The sequence below is a fragment of the Procambarus clarkii genome, chromosome 1 (genome assembly GCF_040958095.1).
Source record: "Procambarus clarkii isolate CNS0578487 chromosome 1, FALCON_Pclarkii_2.0, whole genome shotgun sequence".
Classification (NCBI taxonomy): domain Eukaryota; kingdom Metazoa; phylum Arthropoda; class Malacostraca; order Decapoda; family Cambaridae; genus Procambarus; species Procambarus clarkii.
Window position 1 is genome coordinate 45,958,787 of NC_091150.1, and position 18,439 is coordinate 45,977,225.

General features: G+C 47.6%; 1 protein-coding gene across 2 annotated transcripts in view; it reads left to right on the forward strand.

Annotated features, from left to right (window-relative positions):
* Positions 1-18,439, forward strand: part of LOC123774478 (probable serine/threonine-protein kinase yakA) — a 139,485-nt gene that overhangs the window by 12,676 nt on the left and 108,370 nt on the right. For both annotated transcript variants that reach the window (XM_069306308.1, XM_045768848.2), the window contains exons 2-4: positions 1,020-1,184; positions 7,828-7,966; positions 15,126-15,392. In XM_069306308.1, coding sequence (XP_069162409.1) covers positions 1,042-1,184; positions 7,828-7,966; positions 15,126-15,392 — 549 coding nt within the window. In that variant the 5' untranslated portion in view covers positions 1,020-1,041. The remainder of the gene's footprint in view (positions 1-1,019; positions 1,185-7,827; positions 7,967-15,125; positions 15,393-18,439) is intronic.

Here is an 18,439-nt window from a genome sequence, read left to right on the forward strand (position 1 = left end):
GGGGTTTCTGCTCTTTCAGTCCTGGTGGTCGTTTTGTACATTTGCAGCTGTCTCCTTGTTATCTGGTGAAGAATGAGACTGCTGCTTTCTGGAGGGGTCCTTGGGTTGTTGATGCTTGGGGCGGCCGAGGGTACATTATGTTTTGTGTCCAGTTGCAGCTCTTTGCCGTTACTTTCGCACCACGGCTGCCTTGGCACGGGGGACATGCTTTGGGTTGACCCAGTTTCTTTTCTCTATTTCAGGGCGTGGGGTTTCCCAGGTTGTCCACAGGATTATTCGGTCCAGCCAGCCCACGGTTTATCCCTGTGCCCATGATGTTCATAAGTTTGCTGCTTTGGCTGCTGTTTTTAGTAATATGTCCTGGGCTGACATTTGGGCACAGGGCTTTTGGAGGTTGAACAGGGTCCTGGCCACACAGTACCTCATTAATATTCCTGGCCCTTCTCGGGCATGTGTAACATTGGGTCACAGGTTGCAGCCAGTTGTCTTGATTTTGAGTTGAGGAGCGAGTGACGGTTGCCTCCCGGTTAAGTCCCTCTTTTACTTTATCTTTAGTTAGGTAGCTCTGGGGAGCCAAAGGGGCTCTCCACAGAAAACCAGCATTGAATGTAATGAAACACCATTTTCTGGGTGAGACCCAGAGGCTCCCCGGCATTCCTCCCTTTCTCCTTCCAGTCGGCATTTTTTCGCATTTTTGATATTCAGCCACTGAACTGGGGTTGGATGGCCATTAAGGAGGTCTGGAGCTCCCGTTCCACCTCCCAGGGAGGGGGGAGCTGCTCAGACAGCAGGGCCGTGAGGTCATGCTTGTTTGCTTGTTTCCTGTTTGGGGTGTTCTACTCGCTTGTTCGGCTTTCAGTTTGCAATTTTTAACCAGCTGTAGTTTGTTTTGGGATTCCTACCTTTTTGGGTGCCTTCCCTATACAATATTGCTCTTCTACTTCTGTATAGATCCTTTCTTACCCCTGTGATAGTGGGAAATATATTACAGTAATGATTATGCTTTTGTATTTTTCCAGAATTGTGATGCATTAGTTAAGAATGAGGCGCAGCGGCCCTGGAGGGGGCGGGGGAGCAGGGGGATTTAGTAAGCCTCCACCTGCTCCCCTTACACATGGAGGGTCTAGTCGGGTGCGACTGCACACTCCCGAGGTCAATGGCTCTCTTGGCAAAGATAGATTTGGGTATGTTGGTGAATTAAAACATTTACAATAACTAAATTTTTATGACAATTTATTTAATCATATTTTACAATATATTATGTACTCCTAAATGTTTTTAGGGATAATAAAGTTTTCTGTGGAGAGCCCTGTTGGCTTCCCGAAGCTACCCATACTGATATAAATGGTAAATAATCACCTAGGCATGTGCAGCTCCAGTACACAGGAACTCCTGGCCAGCACACACCACAAGTCCAGAAACAGCCTCACAAGGCAAAAACTCGGAACAGGAAACTGGCCAGAGGCGACATCCGACTGCCAAGCACATAAGTCAAAAAGTAGATGGTAGGTGGCCTGGCTCACCTGGGTAGGCTCTCCTTTCTCCTGTTGGGGGGATGGTGCTAACGAGCAGGGGGGGGGGGAGTAGTTGGATGAATTGTTGCTTGATTGTTTTCTTTCTGGGGAAGTTCTTTTGCTCTTTTGAGGATGTAGGTCATAATTTTCAACTAAACAGTGGTCTGTTTTGTTTTGCTTACATTTCTGGGTGCCTTCCCTGGTCGATGGCAAGTATGATACACTTCAAATGTGAAGTGTTCATAGGCCATTGCTCCCTGTGCCTCTCTGAGGAGGCCAGGTTCATGGCTCTGGTCCCAGATAGGCAACAAGAACTCTGACTGATGATCCCAAATAATATAGTACTATATCAGTATGAATAGCTTCAGGGAGCCTCTGGGGCTCACCCAGAAACTGGTGTTACATTACTTTCAATGCTGTTTTCTGTAGGGAACCTCTATGGCTCTCTGGAGCTATCGGACTGATGTGTGACTAGTAGTCTGGGGCATTAGTCAATGGAGTTCAGCCTACTGGGGATCACGAGTCAGAAGCTGGCCCCCCTCAGAGAGGCACAGGGAGCAATGACTTCTGGAAAACCCCCCCTGTGGTTGGGGGTGTTTCTTATCTGCCATCGACTGGAGTTAGACACCCAGAAAGGTAGGCATAACAAAACAATCCTACTTGGTAAGAAAATTGCCTCCAAAGACTGAACAGGAAGGCAGAACTCCCCCCAACTCTCAAGGAAACAAGCAAACAAGCAATTAGGGGGGAGCTCCAGACCCCTGTGCCAGCTGCTCCAACTCCTAGTTCATTGGCTGATGCGATCTGGGGCAGTTGTCAACTCTGGCCTCGATTTCCTTGGCAGTGCTTTGCCTTAGTGGTGTGCTCTGCCATTTTGTGGTGTGGTGGCCAGGTGTAACATCAGTGTACTGGGGCTGCATGAGCTTAGGGCTACCTTCCCTAAGCACCCTGTAAGTACTACCACTGGGTGCTAGGGTTTTCTTCCATAGTGCCTTCGGGACTCCACTTCCGTTGGGGTTCTTGGTGCTCGGCATTTACCTCTCCCTAGGGGCCAGCTGGGGTTTTGTGGCCTTTGTTTGGGCTTGGGTAGGAAGTGGTATTTTTGCTTGTTGGGACACAAGGTGTTGTGCAGCTCGCCTTCCAATGTAGTGGCTGTGTTCCTGTTTCCTCTGGGGACGTTGTACTTTTGCAGGATTTTTCTTTTATTTTTGTTTTCTTGCCTCGAGGGGGTCTGCCTTGTTTGGCTGTTGGTCCACTTATCATACTGTATTTTGGTGGCCCTCCTCTAGGCCCTTGTGATTATACATGTTGCAGAGGTTTCAGTGTTTTAGCTCATCCCCCTTTGTTAGCTCTTGGGTTTAACCAAATTTGCAACACCTTGCCTGGGCTTTCCATAGCAGTCAGCCTACGGGCACTGGAAGGCCCTGTCGGGGTTCGGTGGACCGATTGATGCATTTTCTGAGTTCCAGCTTGCTTCATGTGAGTTTAAAGGGTGTCCCTGGACCTCCGGGATGCGTATTGGCACGTTCCCGTAGTTCCCATTCATCAGGAGTTCAGGGACTGGTTAGGTTTTGTGGTAGAGTGGCAGGCTTGCCACTTTCATTGCCTTCCTTTTGGCTTGAATCTGGCACCTCTGCGTATTCACGCATCTTACCTGGGTCGTGGTGACCCGTCTGCATCTGCTTGGGGGTTCGAGTTTTGGCCTACCTCGATGACTGTCTGGTGTATTCTCCCGGCTGGTCTGCTTGTCTGTTCACCAGGGGTGTGGTTCTTTCCCAGCTCTCTGTGTTCGGGATCCTGGTGAACTGGAGGAAGTCCCATCTGGTTCCGTCCCAGGTTCAGACCTGGCTGGGCCTCGTGTGGGACTCTTGGACCGCTTCCATCTCTTCCCCACGGGAGGCATTGCTGCGGCTGCGGTCATGCCTTTAGCTGTTGCTGGGGAGATCCCAGGTTGCTCGGCAGTTGCTCGAGCAATTGTGAGGGAGTTTGAACTTTGAACTTTGGTTTTCTCGCTGGGTTGGGTTTGGCTTCAGTGTCTGTTCTGGTTCCTTCGGAAACGCCTCTTTTGCCTGTTTCTTGATCGCTGGGTTTGGCCTCCGTGTGCCTTGCGTTGGCTCCTGCGTCACCAACCTTCTCTTCAAGTTTTTTGGAGTGCAGTGCCTTGGCGCCTACCCAAGCCCTCGCTCAATATGTTCACGGATGTGTCGTCTCTCAGCTAGGGCTTTATGACCAGTGCTCACCAAGGCGGCCATGGGCGGTGGGGGTCTGTCCTTCCATCGGTCTCACAGCACGGTGCGGGTGTTTGCTGCGAACATCAGCGAAATTTGACATTCATAAATTTGCTGCTTTGGTTGCCATCTTCGGTAACATGTCTTGGGCTGACATTGGGGCGCGGGGGATTTTGGTGGTCGAACAGGGTCCTGGCCACCCATTATTTGGTGAACATTCCTGGTCCTGGTCATTCATGTGTGGCTTTGGGTCGCAGGTTGCAGCCAGTTGTCTCAACTTCAAGTTGATGAGCACATAGCGGCCGCCTCCCTAGTAAGTACCTTTTTTACTTATCCTTGGTTATGTAGAGCCAGGGAGCGGTAGGGGCTTCCTACAGAAAACTACCGTTGAATGTAATGAAACTGCATTTTCTGGGTGAGCCCCAGAGGCTCCCTGGCACCCTCCCTCCCTCCTGTCGGCAGTTTCGTTTTGATTTTGATGCTCAGCCTCTGAACTAGGGGTTGGAGCAGCTGGCACCGGGGTCCGGGGCTCCCCCTCCCAGGGGGATGGGACTGCATGGATGAGCTGTGCGGCGGCGTGTCGTGGCGTGGCGGCGGCACACAAAATGAGGTAAATGGGTATAACTGGTAAAGTAGGGTGCTGGATACTCAATTTCCTGTCGAACAAAACACAAAGAGTAACAGTCAATCAAGTAAAATGGAGTCCGAGCGCAGTTATAAGCTCTGTACCTCAAGTTACAGTCCTTGCACCACTGCTGTTCCTTATTCTCATATCTGATATAGACAAAAATGCAAGTCACAGCTTCGTGTCATCCTTTGCAGAAGATACAAAAATCAACATGAAAATTATCTCTGCTGAAGACATTGAAAAACTACAAACAGACATTAACAAAGTTTTTGATTGGGCAGCAGAAAATAACATGATGATTAACGGTGATAAATTCCAGGTACTCAGATACGGTAAAAATGAGGATCTGAAACATAATACAGGGTACAAAACACAATCGAATCTGCTCATAGTAGGAAAACAGCATGTCAAGGATTTGGGAATAATGATGTCCGACGACCTAACGTTTAGGGAGCATAACCAAGCAAGTATTGCGTCAACCAGAAAAATGATAGGATGGATTACGAGAACCTTCAAGTTCAGAGATCCCATCACAATGGTTGTACTCTTCAAATCACTTGTTCTGTCCCGTCTTGAGTACTGCTCAGTATTCACTTCCCCCTTCAGAGTAGGAGAGATTGCTGAAATAGAGGGAATACAGAGAACATATACGGCATGCATAGACGAGATAAAACACCAAAATTATTGGGATTGTCTCAAAGCTCTCCAAATGTACTCACTAGAAAGGAGACGAGAGGGATACCAAATAATATACACAAGGAAAATACTGGAGGGACAGGTCCCAAATCTGCACAGTAAAATAACAACGTACTGGAGTGAATGATATGAAAGAAAATGCAGAATAGAACCAGTAAAGAGCAGAGGTGCCATAGGCACAGAGAACACTGTTATAAACATCAGAGGTCCGCGGTTGTTCAGGGTCCTACCAGCGAGCATCAGAAATATTGCCGGAACAACCATGGACATCTTCAAGAGAAAACTAGATAGTTTTCTTCAAGTGCCGGACCAACTGGGCTGTGATGGGTATGTGGGCCTGCGGGCTGCTCTAAGCAACAGCCTGGTGGACCAAACTCTCACAAGTCAAGCCTGGCCTTGGGCCAGACTTGGGGAGTAGAAGAACTCCCAGAACCCCATCAAGTAGGTATCAAGCAGATACATAGATCAGCCTCATCTCCTCCCATACCCTCACGCAGCTCCAGCACCAGACAGCGTAGCCATATGTTTGGTGTTCGTGGTGGTGTTGGCCGTAGTGTTGGCGCCAAAACCAAACCCCTGGGTGTACTTGGGTGGGAGGATTGTGCCTCATTTGTTCCACAAATACCAACATTTGATGGTACTGATGATGGTGTGATGACACCATTATTCCCGTATACAGGTCAGGATGTGGCAGAAATAATTATTTCCTAGTGTATTTTGACAACAAATTTATAACCCATCTTGTGACTGAGACAAACAGATATGCTCACAGCCTCATGGACGCCGGCATTTTACCTGCCTCACGCCTCACATGATAGAAGGACACCAGAATTGACAAAATGTATGTGTTTCTCACACTGAGCATGATGATGAAGCCCTTTGAGAAACACGTCATCCAGGATTATTGGAGCAAGGACAGCCTTGTTCCATCACCCATGTTCAACAGGTACATGTCGCTTGATAGGTTCCTGTTGCTTCTCAGGTGCCTGCATTTCGAAAATAATGCAAATGAGGACAGACACAACAGACTGTGGAAAGTACAGAAGGTATTCAGTGACATGAGCGGCAAGTTCCGTGATTATTTTGTACCTGCACAGAATGTAGTGATCAATGAATCGCTTATACTGTTCAAGGGGCGACTGGCATTCAAGCAGTACATCCCATCAAAGTGCCATCGAGTTGAACTCAAGCTTTTCGTACTGTGCAGTTGTGAGACTGGTATCGTCATGGACATGATTCTGTAATCTGGTACAGACGTCGATATACCAGCTCAAGATGAATACGGGTTCTCCAGCAGTGTCGTCAAAACCCTGATGAAACCGTTGCTGAACAAGGGGCATATGCTGTTCACCGACACTTACTATACCAGCGCCTTGTTGACCAGATACCTCCTTGCCTACAACACCGACGTATGTGGCACAGTGAAGACCCACAGGAAGGAAATGGCAGTGTTTGGCATAGGTATAGCAGTGGGTGATTGACAGCTGTGCAAGTGTGACAATATGCTCTCAGTGCAGTAGAGGGACAGACGCGAGGTGAATATGCTGACTACGATTCACACCGATGCCATGTTGGACAGTGGCAAAGTCCACTTTCAAACGTGCTTCCCCATATATAAACCAGATTGTGTCATAGACTACAACGTGAACATGCCCCTCGTAGATAAATGTGACATGATGCTCAGTGCTGTCGAGTGCATGCGGAAGTCTGTGAAGTGGACAAAAAAGTTCTTTTTCCACCTAATAGATGTTGCAGTGCTCAACTGCTTCAATATGTATCTGGTAAAATCAGGCAGGAGACCGCCAATACAGACATTCAGTGCTGCTGTTGTGTCACAACTGCTCGTAAAGTATGGCAAGGAGGGCTCTGTTACACCGCACGGGGGTGCAAGCAACAATGCCACATGCAGCTCCAGACAGACAGAGTGGTAACGAGATGTTTGGTGTCCACATGCTAGAGTATATGCCAGGCACAGCATCACGGGATAAGGGTAAACATGCCTGCATAGTATGCAAAAACACTACCCGAAGAGAAAAATAGCGAAGTGCATCAGCACCTGGTGCGTTGAGTGCAAGGTTCCACTATGCCCCATTGGCGGTTTCGCAGCATATCACACACTCCTGGAGTTCTGAGTGTGTTTATGGTGTGTGATACTGTACAGTGTGTAAATAGATTGTATATGTACAAAAATTAGCATGATTCATTGGAAAAATGTGCAAGATATGTGTACACATGTGTGATGCATGTAACACAGTGTCTTCTGACAGTACAGATGTTCTATTGCCATAATATAGTGTACATGTTCATTATACATAGGATTGGCACAAAAACTAAACAAATGTATTTGGAACTGTGCAAAAAATGAACAAAAATATATTTGTGGCAACTCGCGCATCTTGAACCGGGCGCGCTACTGGCCCCGGGAGCGTACGCCGTGGGCGACCAGAGATTCATGACGTTATGTGCAAAGTTATGGGCCCCATTGCGGCCAAAGTATGTAAGTATAATTTTGAGTTTTTGTTCACATATCCATAATCAGGGATATGAATCAGGATAATCAGGGTTTTTAACACTTAAAAAAAAAAATCCCAAGAATTTATTTCATGTGCACAGGGGGGGGGGGGAGGTGCCGTATTTGGAAGGCGAGCAGCACAATGGTTAAAGAAAAGATCAAACACAAATTACATTTCAGTTAGTATTCTGTTGTACTGTACATACAATACTTTGTTTATTAGAACATAATTTTATTTACTTTGAGCAGGTCACCACGAGAAAGGTCTCCAAGCCTTGTAAGCAGTTTGCCTCTGTCACCTTCTCACCCAAGCAGTAGAGAAAAGTCCCCAAACCCTGCCTCCCAGGACCTGCATGATTGCTCCATGTGTCTTTCAGCCTATATTCAGGTTAGTTTTTGAATAATTCTTCTAACTAGAAACAGTTAATCTATACTTAAGCTAATGCTTTCTCTCCTTTTTCCTATTGTTCTACGAGGTTAAAAATATGGGTGTGAAGTGAAAACATGCTCATTACACTACAGTGGAACCTCGAGTGACGAGTGGCTCCAGTTATGAGCAAGCCACTCGCAGAAAATGTCTCGATTGACGAGCTTTCTCTCGATTAACGAGCATTCCTGCTGGTTCTTGGCCACCTCCGACGACAGTTTTGTTGTTGTTTTGCAAGATGAGTTTTCCACATGACAAGTTCGGTGCTGGAACGGATTAAATTTGTTAATCAAGGCGCCACTGTATATCATTTTGTCTTTTGTTCAGCTTAGGGCTAACCTTGTATGTGATGTATGTGATGCAACAGGAGTTCTTCCACGTGATTTCTGTTCAGGATCATAAGACAGCCTCATCCTGTTGACCTGTTGCTTTGTGACAAGTAGCCCCCACCAAAATTTACATTTTTCCAATCCAGTCCCCTCACCATCCATCCATCCAGTCCCCTCGCCATCTATCCATCCAGTCCCCTCACCGTCCATCCATCCATCCATCCAGTCCCCTCACCATCCATCCATCCAGTCCTCCCAACCATCCATCCTGTTGTCCTCCCAAATACAATATTCAAGAGTGATTATCACTTGGCGGGAAACACTGCTAAACTGAAGGGCACTTTGCCTGTGCCACCAGGAACCACCAAGTCGAATTTTACGAAGAAATTGAGCTCGTAAACCAAAAAATTTGTAAAGAGTGGCATTCGTCAACCAAGGTTCCACTGTATCATTATTTCCGAGTTGAAACCTTGTTATTCAACAAGAGTGGTAAGGGTGCATCAGGTTAGGTCTGGATAACTTTTTTAAGGTAAGAGTATCAGTCTCTGCACACAGTTGGTTTGAAATCTCCATTTCCTGCATCGTTCAGTATAATGACAACAAAACATTACCATAGTACTGTATTTGCATACACTGCATGCTAAAATTATAGTGGTACCAGTATCTTGGTTTACGACTTTCCTAGTTTTTTCCCAATTTTTTGGGTATGCAACATCAAATTCATCATAAAATTTGAATTGGTGTACGACGTTTGCCTTTGAATACAAAGTCTGTTGATACTTGTATGGGTTGAGCAAGCGTGTGGTGCTGGGCGCAAGGCAAGGCACTTTTGGTTGTTTACCAGTGTATCCTGCCTAGTGAAGACCACGCTTTGTAACGAATTTCATTGTTTTTCTGCTTTTCTGTGGGGAGCCCCTACCAGGGACCAGCGCCAGAACCTGGCCCCTTCGGAGAGGTTTCAGGGAGCAATAACCCTGGAAAACCCCCTTGTGGTTGGGCTTTTCCTTATCTGCCATCAACTTGGGTTAGGCACCCAGAAAGGTAGGCATAACAAAACAAACCCCACATGGTAAAAACTAAAACAAAAAATCGAACAGAGAGGTAGAAACTCCCTACAATCCCAAGTAAACACGCAAACAAGCAAACATCACACTTTACTGCGGCGCCAATTGTCCGCGCAGCCCTCCCCACCCTGAGAGGGGGAGGGGGGAGCCCCGGACCTCACCGCGCCGGCTGCCTAGCATCAGTTCGTAAGCTAATGTAAACCGGGATAGACGCTTCTCTGGCCTCAGTTTCCTAGGCGGTGTTTGCCTTGTGTGACGTTCACTGCCATGTGTTGTGTTGTGCGGTGGCCAGGTGTTCCTCATCAGTACCAGGGCTGCATGCACTTAGGGGCTTCCTTCCCTAAGCGCCCTGTGAGTACTGCCCCTGCGTGACAGGGTTATCGTCCCTGGGGCGTTTGGGAACCAATCCCGTAGAGGTTCTTGCTGCTCGGCATTTGCCTCGCCCTTGGGGTCAGCTGGGGCTTGGGGGCCCTTGTTTGGCCCTGGGTAGGTATTGTGCTGGTTAGGGGCGTCAAGGTGTTGCACGACCTGCCACCCAAGCGGTGACTGGTTCCTGTTGCCTCTGGAGACGGTGTACTTTTGTGGGGGTTTTCTTTTGTTGTTATTTTCATTAGCCTGGTGGGGGTCTGCCTAGTGTGGCTATAGTTCCACTGGTAGTATTTGGTGGCCCTCTGCTAAGCCCCCATGATTGTACATGTCGCAGGGGTTTTCAGTGTTGTCCTCTACCCCCTTGTTATTTTTGGGTTTCTTAACCGGTTAGCAACATCTTGCCCGAGCTTCCAGTAGTTGTTACCCTGTGGGCCCCGGAAACCCCTGTCGGGGCTCGGTGGACCATTAAATGTGTCTTCCGGGTTCCAACCCGTCTTGTACGGGATTGTTGGTTGCTGTGCTCTTGTCTCCAGGTGACAGTCGCCACTTTTACCTCCGTCATGTTGCCTGTTGGGTCACTGACACCTTGACCCGGAGTCTTGTGAGAGATATTCTCTGCTTGTTCTCCAGTACTCTCCTGATGTTATTACTGTTCAGAGTACAGGCGGCATCCGTGTTGCAAGCTAGGTTAGGTTGCTGCAACACGCTAGGTTGGTTTCCCACTCGAATGCCCCGGGGCCGCCCCGTTTTGGTTAGGTGCTGTTCGCCTTTTTCCCTCCCTGTTCTCGGCTCCGGACCATCTGCGGGTTTCGGGGTCTGAGCGGGGTTTAGTTGGGGCCGAGACTCGGGCGGTTTCGGGGGCTGCCCCGTTTGGGTTGGGGACGGAGGTTTTCGAGCCTGTTCCTCCTGCCAAGGCTTCTGGGTCTTACCAGCAGCCCTTTCTTGCTGTCTTTCCCATGGACTCTTCCTTTTCTTTTAGGGCGGAGGGCTTGGAGGACATCTCTGCCCTGGGGCCTCTGTTGCAGGTTCCCGGGGCTGTGGGGGATGCCTGTTAGCAGTTCTGGGGCTGTTTGCCCCTGCCTAGGTTTTTTGCTTCTGGGCGGAGTTTTTCGCCCATCCAGTCTGCTTGCTTTCCACTTTTGCTGGCGTGTTTTCGTATCTTTTGCGTCGGTCACAGCCCCCTGTTCTGGTGGCCATTTTCTTCTGCCGGTTTCCCGGCGTGGCCACCAGGGCGGCATTGCGGTTTGTTTACATGCGCCTGGGTGTACGAGCGAGCGTCTTGGGTGGGTTTTTTCACCTTTTTCAGGGGCTTTATTCTCCTGTTGTCGTTTCTTTGCTTTTCTAGTGTTGTCTGCCCGTTTTCTGTTCCTCTGGTAACGTTTGAGTGTTAATTTTACACCGGGTTTTCCATTTTGTCTGTTGTGGGTCTGGGCCCTAGGGTTTGGGCTCAGTGTCCCTGTCGGTTTATGCTTGCTCCCACACCTTGTCCCTCGGTTTTCGGTCTGTTTTGACCGTTTCCCTAGGGGTTCTGTCCAAGGGCTGTGCTTAGCCTTTCTGTGGTGTTCCTCATCTCTCAGCCGGCAAATGTGGTGGTTTGAGCTCCCCCTGGTTCGATTCCGGGTTCCTTTGGATTCTTTGGTTTCGTTCCGGAGGTTTCTTCCTCTTGGGGCCCCTTTGTGGGTTCAGGGGGCTTTGTGTCCTCGTGTGTGACCCGGTTCTGCCTTCTGGGGTTCTGGGGTCTTCCTGGCTTGCAGACTGATCTTTTTGGGTCTTGGCATGTGTTGTGGCCGTGCTGGGACTGCACAGTTGGTGGTGGGGCTTCAGGCTTGCCACTTTTGTTGCCTTTCCTAGTTTGTAATTGGCACTTGGTGTATTTACGCATCTTTACCGGATCTTGGTGCCCCTGTCTGAGTCTGCTTGGGATTCGGTGTCTGACCTACCACGACGACTGGCTGGTGTGGGCTCCCAGTTGGTCTGATTGTCTGCTCGCCAGGGGTGTGGTTCTTTCCAGATCGCCGGGCTTGGTTTCCTGGTGATCTGGAGACCGTTCCATCTATTTCTGTTCCGGGTTAGGACCTGGCTGGGTCTTGTTTAGGGCTCTTGGGCCGCCCCTTGTCCTTCCCTCCAGAAGTGTTGCTGCGACTGTGGTTCCGCCTTCGGCTGTTCATGAAGGGGTCCCGGGTTGCTCGGCGGTTGCTTGAACAGTTATGCGGGAGTCTGAACTTCAACGTGCTGGTCTGTCCACAGGGTCGGGTTTGGCTTCAGTGTCTGTTTGGTTCCTTCGGAGACTCCCCTTCCGCCTCTCTTGCAATCGTTGAGTTGTTCCTCCGGGATCTTGTGTTGGTGCTGCGTCACTAGCTTCCTCTTTGGGGTCTTCGGGGTTCCGTGCCTTGGCACCTCCCCGAGCCTTCGCTCGATGTGTTCATGGACGGGTCATCTCTCGGCTGGGGCTTTGTGACCAGTGCTCACCAGGTCTGCCGGGGATGGTTGGGTCTGTCCGTCCGTCGGGCTCACAGCACGGTTCGGGAGTTCGTGGCTGTATGGTTTGCACTTCGGAGGGTTCGGGTCACTTGGTGCTCTACCATTCAGCTGCATTCTGACTGTTCTCTGGTTCTTTGTCAGAACCACAGGGTTTCTCTTAGGTGTTTGCCTTTGGGGTTGGTCCCTTTTGAGTGGCTCGTTTGCTGGATTCTCGGGGTTTGGCTAACCGTGAGGTTCATGTCTGGGGTGTGTCCTATGTCCCGGCGGACAGCCTGTCTCGGTTCATTCCTCTGTTCGCAGATTGGCCAGTCAGCGCCGACTCGTTTCGTTGGCTCTGCCGGACGTATGGACTCCTGGCCATGGACGTCTTCGAATCGGCGTGGTCTAGGCGTTGCCCATTCTATGTGGCGCCCTTACCCGCCTACGAGACGTTAACGGTGGATGCCTTTCGGCAGGACTGGTCGAGGTGGGGGGTACCTGTTCCTCTTCTCCTGGTCCAGCTGTTGCTTCAGGTTCTAGCTCGGTTGGAGCCGATTCCCAACAGAGTAGTCCTTATGGTCCCTTGGTGGCCGGCCCAGCTATATTTTCAGACGATGCTTGATAGGTGTCCGAACCCAGGGCGTTTTTCTGCGGCTCCGCTCTTTCGGCAGGTCAGACCGGTCTTGTACGTGACTGGTCCGGCCTTCTCCTCGGGTATTCGCGTCTGGTATTTTAATGCAGGTATCACCATCTCTGTGGTGATCAGGTGGCTTTGTTGATGGTGTCCTACCTGCGAGCTTCGTCTCGGCGACAGTATGATGTTCCTGGTGTTTCTATGCACCTTTTTCTTGCTCTTCGTAGGTCGTCTTCTCTTTCACATCGGGTTGTCTCGTCCTTTCTTGGGTTTTCAGGACTACAGTTATTTGATGTTTCTTCCTGTCGCTTTGTTTTGTGCGGCGCTGGCGGAGCCGCTCCTGCTTGGGTTCGGGGTGGACGTCACATCTGCCCCGATGCGTATGCTTTTTTGTGTTTTGTTTCACCTCCGGCCTGCTCATGTGTCGCCTGAGCCGTCCTTATCTTTTCCTCTGTTTGTGGTAACCCCTTCGGTTCAGGTTTCTGCTCCTTGGTACTGGTGGTAGGTTTGTACGTTTGCAGCCTTTTTTCGTTCTTTTGGCGACGGTCGAGATGGCTGGTTACCGGGGGGTCCTTGGGTTATTGATGCTTTATTGGTTCGAACAGGTGTGAGTCCTGTGTTGTTCGGTTGCGCTTCTTTGCTGTTACCTGTGTACCGTGTCTGGGGATGCGCTTTGGGCTGATCCGGTTCCCCTCGTTCCCTGTTTCAGGGCTTGGGTCTCCCAGGTCATCCTCAGAGTTTTTAGGTCGTCCAGCCTGCGGTCTATCCTTGCGCCCGTGCTGTTCGGACGTTTGCAGCTTTCACTGCTGTGTTGGTGACGTCTAGGGCTCATTTCAGGCACGAGGATTTGAAGGTCGCACAGGTTCCTGGCCGCCCGTTCTTTATGCCTGCATCTGCTCCTGTGCGTTTTTATTGCATTGGGTCGCAGGTTGCAGCCTGTTGTCTCGGCTTCGCTTTGCGGAGTTTGTGGCGGCCGCCTCCCGGGTCAGCCCTTTCTTTTCCGTCTCTTTGGGTATGAAGCTCCAGGGAGCCGTAGGGGCTCCCCACAGAAAACCACCGTTGAATGTAATGAAATGCCATTTTCTGGGTGAGCCCCGGAGGCTCCCTGGCACCCCTCCCTCCCACCGGTCGATGGTTTTTTCGCGTTGGTTGAAGCTTAGCTTCCGAACTGATACTAGGCAGCCGGGGCAGTGAGGGGGCCTTCTCCTCTCGAGGCGGAGAGGGGTGCACGGATGATCGGCGCGGCAGTAAGTGTGATGTTTGCTTGTTTCCTTGGGATTGTAGGGAGTTTCTACCTCTCTTCATTTTTTTGTTTTAGTTTTTTACCATGTGGGGTTGGTTTTGTTATGCCTACCTTTCTGGGTGGCTAACCCTGGTCAATGGCAGATAAGGAAAACCCCAAACACAAGGGGGTTTTCCAGGGCCATTGCTCCCTGAAACCTCTCCGAAGGGGCCAGGTTCTGGCACTGGCCCCTGGTAGGTCTGAATTCCTTAGCTAATGTCCCGTTCTAATATAACGTACATTAGCCCGAAAAGCTCCAGGAAGCCTCTGGGACTCACCCAGAAAATGGCGTTTCATTACATTCAACGCTGGTTTTTTGGGTTGAGGGCTTTGGATATGGTAGGAAAGAGTAGGATAAAAAAGGTGGTGGTAAAGAACGGGTTTGTGATAGTGAGATTAAAAGGTAAGGGTGGTATGGCTGGGTTGAGTGTTTGATTGAGAAGAGCTGTAATGCTAGAGGTTAATGAGTAAGGGAGTTGAGGTGGAATTTATTGGGACAGGTAGGAAGTGTGATGTAATGTGTGAGTGCATTAGAGGCAAGTAGAGTTTGTTGCCAATCAACTTTATTTTTTTATTTTTTATTTTTTGGTAAATGCTTATACTTCACTTACAATATTCATGTTAATTAATTTTAAGTAGTATTTTGAAGCAGCTTAGTTCATTTTGTATTGTATTATTTTATGTAACAAATTATATTTTCCCAGAATGCATTGTATTTTTTCTTGATAAGATTCTTGACATTTACACTTGTTGATTCTACACTTTATCTCTGAGAATGCATGCATAATGAAAATCAGGATCCTTCTGCTTATATAAACTAACTTCTTAAAGGTTGTTATGCATTTCAGGGTACTGTACTGTATTTAAGTTTAGTCATAAGAACCATAGATAATATTTTCTCATGGGTAAATTTATTTTTCTATTATAATTAATATTTATTGATGAGACTATACAGTTGAATTATGTGTAATTTTGTTCCCAGTCTCTCAACACTGTGTGTGGAACTGCATGTCGGCTGTCTCAGTGTTTGGCACAAGTTTCTTCAGAGTCTGGATTTGTGGACTCCTATGGTAATAGCAGTCAGGGTGCTTCACAGCCTGTACGTGAAGCAGCAGATGCCTGGGAGGGAGTAGCACGTGCGGTTGGAGTAGCCAGTGCAGCAGTTAAGACACAGATGTTGATGCTGTTACAGGAGGTTCAGTCACGTCAAGATTTGTCAGAAAATATTAGGAGGCAAGAAATTAATAGAGTAAGTCTTATATTGGTTTATAGTAGTCATGTATACCTTCTCTTGAATTACAGCATAAACTGTTAAATATTTAAAATTAAACAGTTGAAAATAATTGAGAGCTTGATACTCATAAGGCCAAGTTGCCCAGTTACAGAGCAGGGACTGAAAGTGTTTGAAACAATCCATTCATGGATCTCGGGTAACAACCACATAGCAGGTGAGACAGAAACTCCTTAATTTGGCTAAATATATGTGAATCAGTAGGGTTTTTGTCAAGATGCCAGTGGGGTCTAGCTATGCCAAATACTCCTGTTCCCAGTCCTAAACTGCTTTACATTTATCCTGATTGTGTATTATGTCAGCTGGAAGAAGGGATTTTCAGTTAAGTTTGACTTCTCTGTTGGGAGCCCCGTTGGCTCCCTGAAGCTATCTGAACTGATATGGTGCTATATTAGTTGTGGGTCATCAGTCAGAGTTCTTATGCATACTGGGGACTACGAGCCAGAACCTGGGCCCCCTCAGTGAGGTGAAGGGAGCAATGGCCTATGAACACTTTACATTTAACCCCTGGGCTGCTCTTGCAATTATAGCCTGCAACATGCCCAGGTGCAAGAAATAAAATAAAATAAAAATATACTGGTACCTCACACAACGAACACTCCAAAAGGAGAACATTTTGGGTAACGACCGGCCCGATCAGCGACAAATCGTCCCGTATGGCGAACGCTCGTTTGAGTAACGTCAACACCACATGGTGGGGTCGCGCTGCTTCTTGCACATTCTTGGATGCCTCCAATGATGCAAATAAATTATGTTGTTCTTGTTTAAAGATGCTAATGATGCTGGGATATAAAGGGGTGACTACTGAGATGTTGCAAAGCATTGACATTTTTGTAGAAAAAAAGAAATGAAATTTCTGAAATACAACAAATGTTAAAAAGGTTCGTTCGGTGTTCGGCAGGTAAGCTGCTCCATTATAACAATCTTTCTTCGTTTCAAATGTGTTCCATTTGTTTTGTATTTGTCATTTACATTTCAATAATGGAGCAGCCTACTGTACATACACTGCACAAACCTTTATGACATTTTTTCTTTCTTCAAATTTGTTCAATATTTATTTTTCATTTGTCTTATAGCAAAAGGTTCGTTTGGTGGTCGGCAGGTAGGCCACTTCATGTTTCTTACACAGAAAAAAAAAAAAAAAAAAAAATGAAGAATTTTGAAAACCAGAACAATTGTCAAAAAGATTCGTTCGGTTGTCTACAGGTAGGCTGCTCCATGTTTCTTAAATAAAAAAAAAGAAAAAAAAAAAAAGTTGAAACAATTTGGAAAATGGACAAATGCCATAAAGGTTTGTTCAGTGTTTGTCGGGTAGGCTGCTTCATTATTGAGACGTAAATGAAAAATACAAAACATATGGAACACATTTGAAACAAAGAAAGATTGTTATAATGGAGCAGCCTACCTGACGATCACCGAACAAATATGCCCATGCTCAGTGCATGGGCATATTGTCAGTTTCTCTTTCAAAGTCTCCCGAGTTCGTGTTATATCCGATATATTATCTGCAGCTTGAATGTCATTCATAAAGAAGCTGTCTGGGTCATTAACTTTCATGTTGTTTATTGGTGTGCTAAACATAGCCTCATACTGCCTTCTTAGAATTTCACTAATCTCTTTGTTGTCCTCTGTGTACGTACTTTCATTCGTAATTAACAGTCCAATACTGGTCGAGGTTTTTGATTTTGCGTATGTGAAAAAATATTTTGGATTTTTCTTTATCTCTTGTATAACTTTCTGTTCCAATTCCATTTCCTCAGACTCATATGATCGCTTCAACGTTTGTTCTATTTCTTCGATGTCCCTGCTTAGGTTTATTTTTCTTTCTTCTGATAGTTGTGTCTGCCGAAGTATTTCCGTTATTATTTTCCTTCTCCTGTACAGTCGTCTGCGTTCTCTTTCTAGAGTGGTCCTCTTTCTGACCCTCCTCACAGGCACGTGCTTCAAGCAGACCTTGTAAGCTTCAGCTGTCAGTTGAGCTTCTTGAGGTTATCTTGAGATGATTTCGGGGCTTTTTAGTGTCCCCGCGACCTGGTCCTCGACCAGGCCTCCACCCCCAGGAAGCAGCCCGTGACAGCTGACTAACACCCAGGTACCTATTTTACTGCTAGGTAACAGGGGCATAGGGTGAAAGAAACTCCGCCCATTGTTTCTCGCCGGCGCCTGGGATCGAACCCAGGACCACAGGATCACAAGTCCAGCGTGCTGTCCGCTCGGCTGACCGGCGCCCCAAAGCCAGAGCTATTCCCTGTGACGGAGTTTTGTAGCTTAAGACCGCCTCCCGTTGAATGGTTGCAAGGTCTACATTTATTTTTTCCCAGTCAATCCTCTTATTGTTGAAATTGAATTGATTGAATACTCCTTCTTGCTTGTTGGGTCTCTTAGACCTACTACCATTATTTATGCTAGTTTGCACTACAATGAGCTTATGGTCTGAGATTGTAATGTCTCTGATTAGTTCATCATTGTTTGTGAATAACAAGTCTAGTGTGTTTTCGTTCCTAGTTGGTTCTGTAATCTATTGATTGAGCGAGAATTTGTCACAGAATCTCAAAAGTTCTCTGACATGTGGTTGGTTATTTCCTGGGTCATTCCCTTCTATGATATTTGTGTTTACCATTTTCCATCTTAGACTTAGTAAATTGAAATCTGCAAGGAAAATAATATCTGGTGCTGGGTTTGCTAGGTTATCAAGGATGTTCTCTATTTTGCGCATCTGCTCTTTGAATTCCTCAACCGTTGTATCTGGCGGTTTATATATACAGTGGCACCTCGACATACGATTGCCCCTACTTATGATAATTTCGAGTTACGATATAAATTTCATCGAAAAATGCGACTCAACATCCAATGGTGTTGTCGACATCCGATATGTGTTGGTACACGTTCGGGTCGGCCGAGCACATGGTTCCCAGTCACGCGGTCCGACCTGCCTCAGTTTACTACAGCTACCCGCTTAGTGACGATCGCGCCTATAAGAAATTCCGCTTTTGTGGTGATTCTTT